This window comes from Corticium candelabrum, chromosome 11 (assembly GCF_963422355.1).
Source record: "Corticium candelabrum chromosome 11, ooCorCand1.1, whole genome shotgun sequence".
NCBI lineage: Eukaryota > Metazoa > Porifera > Homoscleromorpha > Homosclerophorida > Plakinidae > Corticium > Corticium candelabrum.
In genome coordinates this window covers 4,401,333-4,419,743 of record NC_085095.1, presented here as the reverse complement: position 1 = coordinate 4,419,743, position 18,411 = coordinate 4,401,333, and the positions used below count along the sequence as shown (strand labels likewise).

Sequence of the window (18,411 nt, the reverse complement as noted above, 5' to 3'; positions counted from 1 at the left end):
ATTTAGAAGTCTCATTAATCCATAAAATGAAGTATCTGGGAGTGCACTAGCACTCACTAAGTAGGGATGGCACCGATAGTTAATATTAATCTTGATTTTCACTTTGGGATAGCATAGCTCTGAAATACTTTGATAAAATGCCACAATTTTTGTATCATCTTGTGTGGCTACGCAGGGGCCATGATCTTTGACTATCTCTTTGGCCCTAGCATATTCTGACGACATTGGGATGATGTTTTTTTTGCTGTGAAATTTGCCAAGCCATTTTCCACGCCTTTCTCTGTGTGTGACATAGAGAGCACTTTCACACACAGGGTTAACTCGGTTAATTTGGGTTAGGGTAACTCGGGTTAGGGTAACTTGGGTAGAGTAATGATAACCCTACTCCACCCAACTTGCGTTCACACTTAGATCACAGGTAATTAGATGCAGAAGATCTAGAGTAGAGCAAATATGTCAATTACTTGAAGTTTCTGCTTGAGAATAGGAAAGCAGAAACGCTGATAGCAGAACACCAGAAGTCGAAGCCATTTGTAGATCGATTGTAAGGCATGTTTTGGCATATATTAGGGCGTGTCTTTGCTTAACTCCACTCTAACCCGCTTTAACCCAGAGCCAGGGTTAGCTTAACCCTTGTCTAACCCTTGTCTTAACCCAAGTTAACTTGAGTTAATTAAACTCGCATTCACATGACTGGGGTAATTGGAGTCTAACCCAAAGTTAACCCGATTTAACCGAAGTTAACCCTGTGTGTGAAAGCGCTCAGAGTCGCATGCATGTGCCGACTTGCCAGTTTTGTGGATCTTTGCTATTCTCAAAGCGCTTACAGGATCTGTGCTACTCCATTCATTCTGCATGACTTGAAACACTCGACGATTTAGCCTATTCACGAAGCTTGAGAGCTGATCAACTTGCCAGTTTAGATCTTCATTTCGCTCACGGGATTTATGTGTCGCTCACAGGATCTTTTCTTTCCCATTGTTTGCTTGTTACTTGAAACGCCCATCGATTTACTCGCGAGATCTGTCAGTGCCGATCAACTTGTCGACAGTTTCGTTGGATTTTTCCTGTTCTCTGCGTGGGCCCACAAACAGGATCTCAGTGTCCCTCACAAGATCTGCGCAGAAAACGTGCATGTGCGTGTGATAGAGACCGTTCTAACTGGTAGAAGAGAAAGTACAAGTCCTGCTTGCATGGGACTGGAACGCATACACCAATTACCATATCATAATCAAATTAGCTTGTGATATGGAAGTCACAAAGAGGAAGGGGCTGGCTGTGCAAGACTATCACATTGCCTGGTACTAATGAAACTTCTGTATAGATCTAGACTAGAAGCATTAACGTAGCAGTCTAGGCAATACTCAAATATACTATGAGTCGTAAGAATGTTTCTTTGTAATAAATTAGCTTGTGTACTATTAACTAATTAATATTCTATCTAGCATTGCCTGGTACTAATGAAACTTTACTTGTATCTATACTATCTGAGTATGAGTTGTAACAATGCATGTGTTTCTATAAAAAAGGACATGAACAAGAATACAAGAATATTTATGTAATAAATAAAAAACAAAGTAGGGATGGCTGCATACTTTAAGCTAGTGCTCGAAGAAATAGGGGTCAAACTTTCGCAGACAAGTCTCATACTTTACATCTGAAACCAATCTCCCACATTTAAATCCTTACTTTACTCTGTTTACTTTCAATTGTGGCAGATTGGTTTCAGATGTAAAGTATGAGTACTTGTCTGTGAAAGTTTTGACCTCTATTTCTTCAAGCAGTAGCTTAATTAAAGTACGGAGCCATTCCTACTTTGCTTTTATTTCTTACATAAAATATTTTTGTATCCTTGTGTGATACTGCTAGTCAGGACATATGATAATTAGATAGCGTCAGCAATAGAGACTCGACCCAGTCTCTCTTCGTCCTCGTCATTCCCCGGATTGTCAATCCTCGCTGTAGAAAAACTAATCACGTGTCTTAGGTGCCACAAAGCCACTTCTGCCGCCTGTGCCTGGAATATTATTGACTCTAACAGCACTGCAAAGATTTTGTTCACAATATCGCTGTTGAGCTCGGCAGCATGCTGTACTGCTGAGGTCAGCAGCGATATTGTGTACCGGGCTAAGACTCCCACCCAAACCTGGTACCATAATTTTGAAGTCTGGTGCTACAATTGGCATCATCACCATGGCAATGGCATCCCTGAACTGTCTGAATTCTGTTCTCTAGAATCACTTGAGTTGTTTTGACAGTAGCTGCTTAGCTATGAAACGAAGACAAGAGCCAAGACAACTTTCTCAAAGTACTCTTAATTTGTGGAGCAAGGCAGAGCGGAGAACAACCGGAATTGGAGATGTTGAGTCGATTGAAGTGGAACGTGAAGTGAACGAAGCAATACCGGTAACAACCACCGCTGATTTTGCTAGTTCAACTTCTGCTAGCTGGACACATAGCTACAGCTGTTGTTGCTTTGGATCGATAATGTGGCAGATGTTGGACAGTGCAGTTGCACTGATAATTCAAAGTTGTTGCGTCTAGAAAATCCTTTTCGTTCATGATTCGATCAGACTTACCCTTCCCTAGTCAAGTAGAATATGGGCACTATCATACATTTTACACAACATGGCTGGAAACATATGAGTGGCTGGCTTATGCTATTGCATTCCATGTGTACTATTTGGCAGGAGTCACAACACTCATGTTGGCCTGCTCATCGCAAAGTCCATGTCAAGCTCTGCTGGCACCAAGCACACTTTGGAAACCATCACAACTCTGTTGCTCACCAGAATCTTTTGAAGGATGCATTTATGTTTCTGACCATGTCCAAGGAGAAGTCGGCAACTGTTGAGCAATGAATGGTCACAGCACATGCAGCAAAAATTGCTCGTTATCATCTGATGCTTTCATCTATTGTCAAGACAATTCTGATTTGCTGTCGACAGGCCATAGCTCTCAGAGGCCACAGAGAACCTAGCAACAGTGTAGCAAGCTATTCAAATGTGATATCCAATCCTTGTAATTTTCTTGCACTTCTGGACTTTCGCGTTGTTGCTGGTCATATTGCCCTGAGAGAGAACTTCACTTCCATATCTGCCAAGCGAAAGGTGATATACAAAGTTCTGAAGTGCAGAATGAGATGGCAAGTATCAACAGGAGCATATATCAGATGAAGTAACAAAGTCTGTATTCTTTGCTATATCTGCTGATGAAGTGTCAGATTCCATCAAAATAGAGCAAATGGCAGTTGTTGTGTGCTTTGTCAGTGAAAGTCACAAACTTGTTGAATCATTTGTGGGTTTGTTCCTTGTGCTTGCACATCTTGGAGATACTTGCAGGCAGCATCCGTGCCTTTCTTGAGAACGATGTTGGCTAGCTAGGCTGTTTATGTACATTGCAACTTTCATGTGCATTGTTCATGCTTCAAGTGTACAGGCTGTAAAGAACTTGATGGGAACTTGTAAGTCAGTGAACGTCTTCTTTGAGTACTCACCAAACAAAAGGACTGTCAGAACTAGAATGTTGCATCCAGGGAATGTCAAGACTGCATCCAGGGAATGTGTCTTGACAGTACATCAGACAGCGACTTGTCAGTCTTTGTAAAACCCACTGGTCTGCAAGACACACTGCCTTGGAGACTTTCGAAGGCCTGCTGGTACCATTACTAGAAACTCTGGACACTATTCATGAGAATCAAGAGCATCACTTGAGTGCAGACTCAATCAGTACAGCAAATCTAGGAATTTGCCAGTTCTTCTTTGTAATGGCCATGCAGCCTTGGTTGTAACAGGAAGAGCTCTTGATTACATCAAGTCACTGACAAATTGTCTACAGAGCTGTGAGTTAGACCTTTCACCTGCCTATAATCACGTTTTTAGTGTGGTATCAGCACTTCAATCTTTCCAAAGTGATGTTGACAATGTTCATGCAGCATGGTTCGCTTCAGCGAAACAGTTAACAGAACCATCAGGCGTATGTACCAACGCAGAGACGTTTCTGTCAATAAAGATCTTGTCTGAACGACAGAGGAACAGAGATAACGTACCAGGTATGAGACACGTATGGGCTGTGCAGAGTTTTACTTTGTACTCCTATTTGGTCTGACTTTAATTTCTGTGTGCAGGAAATGCTGAAGAATACACTATGTAAGACCATTAAATAATTACCATTCCATTTTTGGACAACCTGATTGCCCAGATGCAGGAACGGTTTGCGCCATTCTTAAAAGCTTGTTGCAAGTGGTCACGCTTTAATTCCCAAGCACCTAGTGTCTTCAGAAGAGCTACCAGATGTTTCTGCTTTGGTGCAGAAATATATGAAGAATTTGAAGACTTGCCTTCTGCTACCAGCTTTCCAGCTGAGCTGAAAGTTTGGGAACTTACACAGCGGGATCGAGGCAGCACAGAAGGCTGACCAACTTTCATGCAGAGCGTTTTTCAGCAACACACAGGTTGTTCTTCCCCAACACCTATGACATGTTCAAGCTCCTTGCTACGATACTTGTCACATCTTGCAAGCGTGAGAGGAGTACGTATCAATAGTCTTGGGCTGATGAAGACAGATATTCGGTCATCAGTGGGCCAAAACCGTTTGAATGGTTTGGCAATCGTGCACATGCAGACAGCGTGTAGTTGATATTGACCAAATTGTTGAATAGATTAGCCACTTTGCAACATCATAGTGCGCACCATGATGGTACACAGTGTGGAGGTAAATGCAGCCCCTTCGTTAATTTGAAATGGAGGTGATCACATACCATTTAGTGACTATAGTTACCTATGAACAGTTGATGATGATGATGAGTTGTTTATTTACCCAGAAAAATTAATAATACTGTTCAGTCAAAGACTGATCTTCCATGTACGTACCCTGCAGCATCAAACAGACACAACGCCTAATTAATACACATAACAAACAGCACCAACAACAAACGTCTAAGATTACAGTACTAATTAAGGATTAACACGATTACACTAAACACATTACAGTTGACTTATACATACATTTAAATGAGTCATGAGACTTGATATCACACACTCCGGCAAACTGTTCCATAGCTACATCCACTAAAACTTAGTGCTCTCTTTATAAAGTTGTTTCTTGGTGAAGGACAGAGAATTCTTTGAGTATTCCTTGTTGGCCGTTTACATAGACTATCAACTGCAGAAAGTGCCTTTCAGGTAGAACGGACAGCTGTGGTGGACACATCTGTAAGTCATAACAGCCAAGAAGAAAGTCAGTCTGTCCTCAAGTTTCGGTAGGTTTAGAGATGCAAATAACTCAGTAGTTCTTGTCCAACAAGGAGAATTTGTGATGATTCTAACAGCATAACCCTCAACAAGCTTTAACCTTTTGAAAATAGACGTACCACAGTTCATCCACGCAACAGATCTGTGTTCGAGGATTGGTCGGACTAGTGATTTGAAGAATATAATTTTGTCATCTCTGGACAGTATATGTATGATTGGACATGCGGTCTCAGTAGTCTCTGATATGCTCGTCCACAGACAGTCAACGTGTGCTCGCCAGGTTAAACGCTCATCAATCACTACTCCAAGGTACTTGTATTGGTGGACGTGTTCAATTACATGACCATTAATTAATTGTCACTCTGCAACTTTCAGGTAAAGTAGCACCTCTAGAACTCCTAATAGCAAGAAATTTGGTCTTGGTAAAATTGAGTTGTAGTTTGTTATGGTTGAACCACTTTTCAACTCGACTCAAGGCAGGTTGCATCTTTTACAGACAGTGCACTTGCGTAGAGAGACGTGTCATCAGCAAACAGATTGCAAGAAGACATACGCACGACATCAGGCAGGTCATGATCATCAATATACAGTGAAAAAAGTAAAGGTCTCAGCACAGAACCTTGGGGAACTCCCTTTTCACAAGGAAACCAAGTTGATTTCATTTGGTCAAAACTGACTCTTAGGAATTTATTTGAAGATAACTACTGAACCAGTTTAGAGAAGAGGACTCCTCCTAGCAATGAGAGTTTCTTCATCAGAATAGTATGGTCACGATCACTAGAATCGAAAGCTTTCTTTACGGCAAGAAGCACTTTGAGAGAAGGTCATTCTCGATGAGATATAATTGCAGTTGTCGTTTCACAAGATGCTCCATCACTTTGGAAACAACAGGAAGCAAAGCAATGGGACGATAACTGTTAGCTGATTTCATTGAACCACCATGTCTAGGTGTCACATTACCCATTTTTCAATCACTTGGACCATTGCAGTTTCAATAGACTTGTTAAATCTAGTGGATAATGGAATTGCAATAACATCAGCAGTCTTCAAGAATCTGGAGGATAGGTTGATGAATTTCTTGTTTTAAGTTAAGTGCTCGGACGCAATGGGGAAGATATGCCCTCTAGGAATACATGCACAATACGCAGCTCGATCAGTATCTATAATTCATTATTGCGCTATAAACAGCAAGCCGTGAAGAGTTTGTGTAATTAAGTTATAACACATACACGTGGTTACAAACAATATCTAGTCACACTCACTAGAAATCAACTTCTGCATGAAATGTATGAAGAATAGTCTAAATTGAGTCAAGTGTGTCTAGTACATGCCCTACCAGTCTCCGTAATACGATGAAGTTCTACTAGATGTATGCTTGCGCAGTTACCTCCAAGTCTCTATCTCTACTGCGCACTAGCTACACACTGGACATGCGCATTCGAATAATTCTTAGCGTGATTGACGCTTCCACTAGTTTAGCTCTTCCATTTCGAATTCCACAGTCATGCCTCGTGTTATGGTTAAAGGTGGTGTTTGGCGCAACACAGAAGTGAGAATAGGAAATGAGGCTCCGTATTAGGAACACCAGGTACCTTCTGTTTTCTTCAGGATGAGATTTTAAAGGCAGCAGTAATGAAGTACGGCAAGAATCAGTGGGCCCGTATAGCGTCCCTTTTGCACAGAAAGTCTGCAAAGCAGTGCAAGGCTCGCTGGTAGAAAGATAATTGTGAATGGTCAACTGGACGAAGTCTATGTGTGTTGTTCTTACGTGATAGGTATGAGTGGCTCGATCCAAGCATTAAGAAAGTAAGACTTTGTCGCTATCTTTTATTTGTTTGTTCGTCAGTATGTTTGTCTTGCTTTGTGTGGGTTTTCTGACTGTTTGCCCCTTTGTTTGTTGTTTGTGTTTGTTTGTCTTTCACTATGTTTATTTGCTTGTTGTTTGTGTGTCTTGACTTTGCTGTCGTGTATGCTGGTTATACAATTGGCAGTGGCTACGTCGAGACTGCTAGGCTAGAGGTCCAGCACTTCCTGTTTGTAACACTGACTGCCAAATGTTCCTTCCACCAACTGTAGACAGGATATAAGCCAGCGCTACCGCCCCTACTAATTTGTCTCAACTCCTGTTGGCAACGCCGGCAAGGGTGGTGAACAGTACCGCTGGCTGGGTACTCACGCCCCATCAGTCGCTTCGCTCCCCCTCACCTTAGAGCCTCCATCGAAACTAATCGGCACTTTATAGCAGTGCAAAACCTGGTTGGGAGATACTGGGAGTAATGTCAGATGGCGAGCAGACTTGCATGGGTAATGACATGACATTAGCAGATGACGCACCACTAGACTTGGACTTCCCAAACTGTAGCAAAACTTTGTTTTCTGCTTCGTGACTGCCGGACTGTTTGTGCACTTGCAGAGGGTAAGTCAAAAGCATTGTCATTGTGCATGCACCATTGACATGTGACTGCCGGACCACTAGCCAATTCGTATATATAATTCAGAGTATTTTTGCAATCAGACGGAATGGAGTCGTGAGGAAGAGGAAAAGCTGCTACATCTTGCAAAATTGATGCCAACTCAGTGGAGGACAATTGCACCAATCATTGGCAGAACTGCAGCTCAATGTCTTGAACACTATGAATACCTTTTGTAAATCTAATAATATTAATGAATTTTAATTGCATGAGAAATTACTAGGTCTTCTGTTTGCTAGAGATCAAGCTCAGAGGAAGGAAGGTGAAGAGCATAGTGAGGATCCTCGTAGACTTCGACCAGGTGAGATTGATCCAACACCAGAGACTAAACCAGCAAGACCTGATCCTATTGACATGGATGAAGATGGTAAGCATGAGTGTTAAATGTGTGTTGATGTATGACAGCTGAACTGTTCACTGCATGTGGAATAGTTAGTCACAGGTCATGCACTTTGTTTTCTGGGTAGTGATCAATGTATGGACAAGTTGCACAGTTATGTAGTGGCTAGACTTATGATAGCTAGCTATAGGTGATCTGTTTATTTGTTTGTTTACTGCAAGGGATGATCAGATACTTGTTTTCAACTTGTTAAATGGTAGGTAGAGTAGGGAAGATGGTCACATGATGTACAATCTGTTAGGCAACCACGTAACATGTGATTAGATAAATAATGAAAGTTATTATCCCTGTCATAGGATTCTGCTATCACGTAACAAACATACAGTAGTGGACAAGACTATTTGCCAGGCAAGAAATTTCAAGGGTTTTTCAGGATGTTTGTGTTTTAACCTAGGTGCGTTGGTCAGTAGTGACCTGACAAATAATTAGAACCAACATCTGAGAATAGAATGATATGAAATACTTCAAAATATCCCTCTGCCGGTGATAGGACTCCATACAGTTTTTCGATACCGGTTCAGAGAATGCCATTTATGATTACTATAGTGACTGAAATTGGACATTTTGACCCACAATAGTGCTAATTGGTACAGAATTGAGTCTAAATCAGTTGGTTGTTGCAATTTAAGATTATCGTTACAACCTAGTTAATTAAAAGGCGATTAACTTTACATTACAACTTATGCTCATATCAGCACTTCCATTCTGTAGGCCAGAATATGATGAAAAATCAACAAAAAACTACCCGACAAATACTTTTGTCCACTACTGTATGACGTTACTTCAAATCGCCATGTCGTTTGGTTGTGTGTTTTGCTTGCAGAGTCACTATTGTGTTGCAGACATAACCATAATAGTTGGATATATTGAATTATTTTTTGTGTGACAGTCTGCTTTTTCTTTGAATTAGCTCTGACTGATTACATTCAAGCTGCATAGCTATGGCACGCGGAGGGTTTGCACTGCAGTGCTTCATGTTATACTGCATTTTACATTGCCACTGAGTAACTGAGGTCAAATTGTGGACACATGAGTATCTAATGGGACTGGCCCTTGTTTACACTACATGAGGCCAAAGTGGACCATGCAGTACCGTGCTTATAAATTGATCAATAGTCACCACATGAATCGTAGAGAGTCAAACCATCGCTTTTCTGCCCTCTGTGCTTATACACGTAACCTAGAGATTAATTTCCATTGCCAGGGTCATAGTACTATAAATGACCGATTAAATAATGATATTTACTAGACTTTTTGTGCCCAACTAGAAGCAAAGTCATGCACTAATCTACCTGATACACTTCAATACATAACAATGATATGCATGACACATAGCAACATTATAGGGTCAAAGCATCAATTTCAAATGCTCTTAGCTGCAAGTAACTTTACTAAGCTTTGTTGTAGTTATCGCTATGTAAAGTTCCAAGTTTCAACAAATGTTTCATGTGAAAGCCATTAGAATTTGAGGTTGATGAGTCTCCACAGATGACCAGTTCTTCATCTAATTGTTCCACCACAGCATCTTTGGCTTCTATTTCTGCAACAGCTATTGTTTCTTGCTCTTTGGTTGTTGGAAACATGTAGCTTGGGCTATTATAGTTGGCCTATTATATTTGGGTAGGGCATTTGTTACAGTTATGCGGCATAAGAAATTACAAAGTCTCATGACTCAGCAAGTAGTGTATTCAAAGCATAAGAGTTGCCTTCCAGGCTACACACTGTGGATGGCTGACTATGTCTGTCATGCTTTGGGAATGTGCCATACCCTTAGTGTGGTCCAATCTTGGAGCAGTATTTACCCGAGACCTGGATATCCGGACTATGGGTACAGTAGTCTGGTGACGTTCGACCGTATTACTGTAATCAACAACTTTATTGTCAAACTCACATATTGGGTGTTGACAACTGTATTGCTGGCTGTCTTTCTTGTGGACAGGTATCAATGTTTCAGCAACTACAGGGCTCCACACAGGGCAAAAGGATTTTGTCGCATGTGACAACCAAGTAAAAATAATTAGTTGCCTGCTCATTTTTGTACGCCTTACTGCCTTGAAGACCCAGTACAGACCAAAGTGCTTTTGAATGCCTTGGAATCCCATGCAGAGTAACTGAGAACAATTGTATAGTACACCTACTAGCAACATGTTTGAAAGCTACATTTACTGACATGTATGATCCAATGCAGCAGTGCCTTTTGACGCTTCTGTAACTGGGTAATTGGGAAGACATGGGACTGTAATCACCCTGCTGGAAATATGTGAAGTGTTCTCCTAGTTCTGCAAACTAAAGTCATCCACTGCAGCAGGAAAATAGTAGCAGTAGGAATTTCACCTGAGCAGCAGATGCAGCAAAACAAAGATGCTTCATTTGCCCTAGAAAGCTAGAAAAACGGCTGTGGTAGGGACAGAGACTAGTGGCGGCATCAAATGCATAGTACATGCAGCCATTACTTCACTAGTGTAAATTTGACCACGAATTACCTTGCTAATTGACTACTATAGTACATGCTTCAATCTCCCAATCCACAGGAAGTGTCAGTTTTCAGGATACAGTACAGTAGAACCCTGGAATTACGACCACCTTCAGGACTAGGGTTTTTTGGTCTTATTTGTGAGGGGTCTTTGTTCTGAATCTGTGTGGGAGTGTATATGCCACACCCACATCACTAGAACATGGATCATGGGACATCATGAAGTACATCATTAATTTACAAGCTTCTATGATTCAATATCCATAACACTAGCAATGACTAGAGCAAGACGGGGTTCTACTGTATATAGAAATGGTTCTACTGTATATAGAAGTCACGAGACGCCAAGTGCAAAACCAGGTCTCTCTTTTCGTTACGTCTTTCCAATGCCAAACTTTGTAGCAAGTTGCGGCTGACTTTTTGTCACTCTCATTGACTAGTCTCCATTTCTCTTCAAGCGACAGTTGTTTCCTCTTCTTTACGGATCTCCATCCAGTCAGAGGTTAGAAATGCACATTTTCTCAAGATATCCGAAATGGACCGATTTTCATCTGGACGCACTGTCACAATAGCCATCTGCAACTTCGCCTGTTGTGCTATGGAAGCAATACACTTACTTGTGGTATCGCCATTGCCCAGTGTCACATCCTTTGTTCCTGGGACAATCAGGACAATTCCTGACTCTTGCTACCTCGGTGTTGGTACTGAAATCACTGTTGTCGAGTTTGGGATGTTTATCCGAATCTGGTGTACGTACAGTTTCTTAAGTGGAGTTGCTACGTTGGCCATTACTAACAGTTTGCCCCTGCTAGGATGATATAACACTTGCGAAGATGGTATAGCTCCTGTTTTTCACATGTGTAGCCATCCCTTTCTGTTTCAGCAAGTTTCTTACAGGTCATGTCATCTGGTAACATTATTTCTACAGAGGCTTAGAGGGAACTTGGTGGGCTAGGCACATCTGCCAGAATGGCTCTGTGCTTGACTTCTAGCCACTGCGCCAGAGTCGTATAAAGAGAGTTGTGACTACCCGGATTTATTCGCACCGTTTTGTGTTCAGCCGACGGTAGTAAAATTCTTGTATAAATTGTACAAATATCGACAAAGCTTGAAGTTAATGGAACTTATTACTATAGAACAACACTAATTTTGAGGGACTTTACATGTACGTAGAGTAGTTTTCGACAGCGGCTCTGTATAATCCTGATGACGTTAGATAAGGCTAGAGCGCACTTGTATTGCTGCATCATCAAGCACAACAACAAGGCATTCTGTAAGCAGTGACTAAACAAAACAGCTGTCTCTTGTATTTCCCGGATAGTGCAATGTGCAACTGGACACAAAATGGCGCTCATAATCTCACGTGACCAAATGATCATGTCGCAGCTTTCTCTATATACGGCTCTGCACAGCGCTAGACAGGGTTGGGTTAACGGCTGTTGACCCCGTCAACCAGCCAAGCCTAGTCTATCTAAGTAATCACATGTCACTGGAATAAGCACACACTTATAGCTGCATGGCTATTAAGCTAGATTACGTTAAACATGGAAACCTTGCGTGTTTGTGTTTGCGTCTTTGCATCTTGTGTCTCCTTGCACCTTTTTCTGTTTACAGTAAAACTGTTTAATGTAAACGCGTTTGCGTCATGCGTGTTGCGTCTCCTCTTTAACGAGCTAGTCTTTCCTGACTTCCAATGGCGTGATTTAATGCACACTATATGTAGTGCAATGTCTTACGAAGAAGCTGTTTTACTTATTGCAACCTCGATTTTCGGCACTTGTGTTGTGTTGAAAATGACACAGAGGAAAGGAAGAGAGAATGGGATGTGCCTGTTTCTGCCAAAGGCTCCAGCAAGTACCCTATCACAATTTGATACAATAAATGGATGTTGGTGATGTAAAAAATACGATGATACAAGCGAGTGCTCGCAATTAGACGTTCTTCCATGCCACCAGTACTCAGAAATATGGGACTATCATTATGCCGAACAAGATGTTGATATAAAAATGCAAGACGCAAGAATAGAACCGACTATTTCCTTACGTTTCTTTACGTGTCCTTCTGTCTCCGCATTTTGCATTTGTCATTTTAATGTGAATATATGCAAGGACGTAAGAAAACACAGGAGTAGGTAACACCTTATGTCTTTAATGTAACCCCAGCTATAGTGACTGACATAGTTAATACCTTTTAAGGCAAGCATCTGAATTGTGTCTCTTTAAGGGTATCTCCAATTACTGGACATTTTCTTCAATTCATGCAAATGATCAGATTGGTGGTGACCACCTTCCACCCTTTCAATTCGAAAAAATATTGGACTCATGTTTAAGAACTATGAGAATCACTAATCAGACGTTGATAGTTCTCAATTCACAAAATAACACATTTGCCAAACGGTAGGTTTATTTGAATAATATTATTAAATGGTGATATTAGATATGCTAATGGTTTAGTTAATGAGTTCACACTCCTAGGACACTCAGTCTGAATGCTTTTCAATTCCAATCTACTTCATAGGTCATCCAATTGTTACTCTCCATTTGCGTTGACCTTTTACATTGGAAAATCGCAATAACTCCACTGTTTGTAGAAATTTCACAACAAACTTTGCACCATTTGAAACCACAGAATATTTCATTTTTGGGCGTTTCAGAAAAATGCTCTAAATAGGCAAAGAGCAATAGGACTTATGCATATCAAAGTTGAGTAGAGTGAATAGTGGCGTATTATTGTGTTAGTATTAATTTCATACATATTTATTTCATTATATATACACATTCATTGCGAGACTTGATATGTTATTGGATCTCATTGGCTGCATTAGCCTTTGGTCGTCCAGGTCCATTGCTGGTGTGTTTTGTCTTCTTTTCCCGAATCGTAGCTATCTGCACTGGACCACTCAGTGGCACTGACAACATTTGCGTCGTCCTCTTCGTCATCTACACCGAAACATTCTAGATCTGCGAGCTAGAATGACATCAGCAATGGTCGAATATTGGAACCTTTGGACACTGTACTTTCAGAATAGAGGGTCAAAGGGCTAGAATGCAAGATCTACTTCGGCCATACTTGCATGTAAGAAGATCTGGTACCTAACACTAATTAGCACTAAGAGGGTCACTATGTAGCCTCAAATTTCCAGACCAGAAAGCGCTCGAACTCTAGTCTGGACCAAGTCGATACTAAAATGATTTCGGAAGTATTTATCAATAGCGATGCTAAATGGTGTCTAACAGCGTAGGATCGTTTTACCTAGATCAACATATCATTTGTAAATGTCATGAGATCTCACGAAGAAAGAGACGTCTGCCGTGTTTGCGGCAATATCTTGGTAGACGGCATGAAACGAGTACTCTTTGATTCTTTGGCAGACCACTAGCTAGTCTAACTGCTCGACTAGCGAGACTACCACTCGACCATTTGTCAAAGGTGATGGTCTGGCGACGCCGCTGTGCATGTCCTGTCACCGTGCTTGAACCTATCGACGAACTGAAGCTGAAACTAAAACTAAGATGTGTGCGTGTAATCATTGTTCTGGCATGCAGAGTTTGGTCATTGTTCTGGCGTGCACTTAGCATAACCAATTAGCTAAGCCAATCAGAATTTACAACCGGGACTCAGGTTGTAGAAGCTGATTGGCTTAGAAGGGCTATTTCTGAAATTATTTTAGTATCGACTTGGTCCAGACTAGAGTTCGTGCGCTGTCTGGTCTGGAAGTTCGAGGCTAGTCACTATGTTGAACACCTGGTGAAACTGCAATCTCATTAGCACTTCCTGTGTAAAGCACTTCCTGTGTAAAGGTCAACACGAACGGAGAGTAGTTTGTGATCCTTGCTGATATTATGTTGGTGGAGCTGGTACTTGGTCGGGAAGACCAGATCATAACCGGGGAAGGACTGAAATGGCTCTATTGAAAAGACTAGTCAGACATTTGCCATCATGGCATGCATGTTCTGCGAAACAGTTGGCACAAACAACTTAGCAATGTTGATATGGACACTCAGCTCAGTGTCTTATGCTGATAGAGGTGATGCTATGGAACAGAACGTTTGTTTGCTACAGGGTTTTGAGTATTGATTAGCAACATGAGAATGAGCAGTTAACTGTCAATCTTGAAAATTATGTTTGTTGTGTGTGTGTGTGTGTGTGTGTGTGTGTGTGTGTGTGTGTGTGTGTGTGTGTGTGTGTGTGTGCGTGTGTGCACGTGCACGCATGCATGCTTGTACTTGTGAGATTGTACTCTTGCATATTTTACAGAGAAAGAGATGTTGTCTGAGGCTCGAGCTCGATTAGCTAACACACAAGGCAAGAAAGCGAAACGTAAAGCACGTGAAAAACAGATGGAAGAAGCCAGGTACTGTTTCAATAATGTTTATTTTACTATATTTTTGTAAAGCAATGGATGAGCCGATGCCTTGGTGCACAATCAGCTGGGCATTCAAAAAAGGTCAGTAGGACAAAGACATGGGGCGGATTTTCATCTACTTCTACTGCACATGTGCATCAAGAAATCTCTCCTAACTCGAGAACAAGGCTTTCTTTTGGCAAATCTGTGAAAGAGAACATTACTTCTTAATCCAAGAAAACATCCTTTCTTACCCGTTACGGCGTAGAAGCCCACATTTGTCGTTAAAAATCCACTATGCAAGTAGATGCAGTGGTAACACATGTGCAATGAGAAATCACCCGTAACTCAAGAACAAAGCTTTATCTTGCAAGTCCATGAGTCAAAATCTAACAAAACATCACGTCTTTCTTGTAGAAGTTCTTTATGTGCTTGTTAAATTTATTGTGAAAGTATATACACTGTCACACACACACACACACACACACACACACACACACACACACACACACACACACACACACACACACACACACACACACACACACAGATGATGAAGTGCGTGGTCAACACGACCAACCTCATTTATGGCTTTGCTTGTGTCTCCAAAGACCAATGCGTGCCGTGCAGGAGCATCCACAAACATCGCGTGTAAAGTTCCCACTCTTAGAGATCGTCTTTCGTTCCTGCCTTTTTGTTGGAGTGTTTTCAAATGTTGGTCTTCAAAATGATCTAGAGATTTTTTGCAGTAAGATCTCCACAGAGATCTGTCTGACGCATAGCTTTCCTAGTTGGATATATCAATATTACAAGATTTCAAATTGGATTTCAATGTGTCTTTAAAGCGCAATTTCTGACCACTTGCTGTTCTAGAACTTTCTTCAGCTGACCATAAAACACTTCCCCTTGGAATTGTATCATCCTTCATTCGAACAAGATGGCCACACCATCGAAGTTGAGTTTGTAGTAGAAGAGCCTCAATTCGAGGCATGTTGCATTTCTTCAGAACCTCGGTATTGGGTATCATGTCTTGCCATTTTGTATTTCCAATTTTGCGAAGACATCGCATGTGACATTGGTCAAGCTGTTTTATGTGTCTTCTATATAATGTCCAAGTCTCACAACCATAAAGTAAAGTGGTGATCACAACAGCTTTGTAAACTTTGACCTTAGTGGATGTGGTTATGCCATGTTCATTCCAAAGGCATTTCGTCAGGTTGCCAAAGGCAGCACCAGCTCTACTCAGACGCATTGAAATATCATCATCGACAACAATGTTTTGAGACAGAATACTTCCTAAATAAGAAAACTTGTCAACCAATGTCAAAGGAGTGTCATACACTTTTACAACAGGAGGTGTGTAAGAAGTCCTAGGTTTTGGTTGGTACAAGACTTCGGACTTCTTAAAACTTACAGTGAGCCAAAACGTCGTGCAGTGTTTGAAAAACAATCCACGATGAACTGAATATCCTCTATGGTGTGTGCGACAAGGGCACAATCATCTGCAAAGAGCAGGTCACGTATGAGAATGTCACTGACTTTAGTTTTTGCATTGAAGCGACGAAGATTAAAAATATTCCCATCAGAGTGCGTTTGAAGGTAAACACCTTTATCGCAATTCCTGAAGGCAACGTGTAACATGACAAAGAAAAAGATGTTAAATAACAATGGTGCAAGAACGCATTCTTGTTTAACGCCATTACTGACTGCAAAGGACTTGGAAGAAGCTCCATTGTCAATGACGCTAGCTGACATATCGTCGTGAAATGATCTTATGATATTGACTAGATTGCACAGACAGCCTATTTTACCGAGTAGTCTCCATAAGAGATTTCTGTTAACAGAATCAAATGCTTTTGTCAGATGTACAAAAACTATGTAGAGGTCTCTATGATGTTCACGACACTTTTCATGAAGTTGTCTAGCAGTAAAGATCGTGTCGGTAGTTCCCCGACCTGAACAAAAACCACGCTGAGTCTCTGGCAATATATTGTCAGAGACATGTTTGGTTAATCTATTTAAAATAATTTGAGCCATGATTTTCCCGGCAGTAGATAGAAGTGAAATGCCACGATAATTGTCACAAATTGAGCGGTCTCCATTACGTTTGTATAAATGGATTGTGGTAGCGTAATGTCTTTGGAAGTATTTGGGAACCGCTTCATATTGCCAAATAAGACTGTAGAGTTGAGTTAGTTTTTCTACCAAAATTCTACCACCATGTTTAAATATTTCAGCTGGAAGGCCATCCAACCCACATGCTTTTCCAGATGACATATGCTGAATTGCATCAGAAACCTCATCTACATGGGGAGACACCGCTAAATGATCTTCACATGCCAGCTGTGGAATTTCATCTAACACCGTATCATCAACGACAGAAGGACGATTTAGTACTAGATTGAAGAGATCAGCCCAACGCTGAAGAATGTCCTTGTGTTTAGTAAGCAGAATTGAGCCATCATGAGAGAAAATAGGTGTTGTACTCCTAGACTGTGGACCAAGAACTGATTTTAAACCAGAGTAAAATCGCTTCATGTCATGTTCGTCAGCTGCTGCTTGTAGATATTCTGCTTTCTTCATCCACCAGGTTTCTTTCAGTGAACGTATTTTAGCTTGCACACTGACACAAGCTGGTATAAGCTATTTTCTTAGCAGTCAAAGATTTATCCCTGATCCACCCAAGATGTGCTTCCCTCTTGCTGTCAAGGAGAGGCTGAATTGTAGGTTCATTCATGTCGAACCAATCCTGATGTTTGTATTTGGTATGACCTAAAATGTCAGATGCACATTGAAAGGCCTTTGTTTTCAAATCGGTCCAAAAGCAGTCAATGTCAGATGATTCTGTCATACCAGCCAACGAATACTTTATTTGATCTTGAAACTGACATCTAATGTCTTTGACGAACAGTCATTTAACACACAACTTTTTAGTAGGCATCAAGCGTTGCTGATGTTGCTTGGGCTTGATGACAAGAGATGTGATGCACCTCTCAAACCGATGATCTGACCAACTACTAGAACCCCTCATCACTCGAGTTTGTCTGACATCACGCAGATCACGTCGCACAATGACGTAGTCTAGAAGATGCCAATGATGTGAACATGGATGCATCCATGTTGTCTTATACTTGTTGGATTGTTGAAAGATGGTGTTTGTTATAACTAGATTGTACTGAGTACAAGTACTGAGAAGCATTGTCCCATTGGAATTTTCCCTTCCTACACCATGAGGACCAATTACTTTACACCATGATGTATAGTCCCGAGCAACGCGAGCATTAAAATCTCCAAGAAGGAAAAGTTTATCTCTTCTTGGCACTGAGTCAATAACATTTGTCAATTTTTTATAAAACTCTTCCTTAGAGGCATCTGAAGCTGGTAGAGTTGATGCATATGCACTAATGAAAGTGGCATATCACTCATGAGAAAGATTTAGACGTAGTAACATTATACGAGAATTGATACCG

The 18,411-nt window shown here is 41.1% G+C and overlaps 2 protein-coding genes across 3 annotated transcripts; one reads left to right on the top strand and one right to left on the bottom strand.

Moving 5' to 3' along the window:
• The first annotated feature begins 6,681 nt into the window (after positions 1–6,681).
• Positions 6,682–15,359, top strand: LOC134187316 (cell division cycle 5-related protein-like). 2 transcript variants are annotated; one of them, XM_062655427.1, is made up of 6 exons: positions 6,682–6,801; positions 6,861–6,964; positions 7,028–7,058; positions 7,768–7,898; positions 7,963–8,090; positions 14,854–15,359. In XM_062655427.1, exons 1-6 carry the CDS (start codon positions 6,757–6,759, stop codon positions 14,988–14,990), a joined length of 576 nt encoding a protein of 191 aa, XP_062511411.1. In that variant the 5' UTR covers positions 6,682–6,756; the 3' UTR covers positions 14,991–15,359. The 2 variants fall into 2 exon arrangements, with proteins under 2 accessions (XP_062511411.1, XP_062511412.1); XM_062655428.1 differs by lacking the exon at positions 14,854–15,359 and adding an exon at positions 8,835–9,000.
• A 369-nt stretch (positions 15,360–15,728) lies between these two features.
• On the bottom strand, positions 15,729–18,169 carry LOC134187152 (uncharacterized). Its single transcript, XM_062655268.1, has 2 exons — positions 16,753–18,169; positions 15,729–16,237 (listed from the first exon to the last, which is right to left on the bottom strand). The coding sequence occupies exons 1-2, from the start codon at positions 17,522–17,524 to the stop codon at positions 15,729–15,731; spliced, it is 1,281 nt and encodes a 426-aa protein (XP_062511252.1). The 5' UTR covers positions 17,525–18,169.
• Positions 18,170–18,411: the final 242 nt, after the last annotated feature.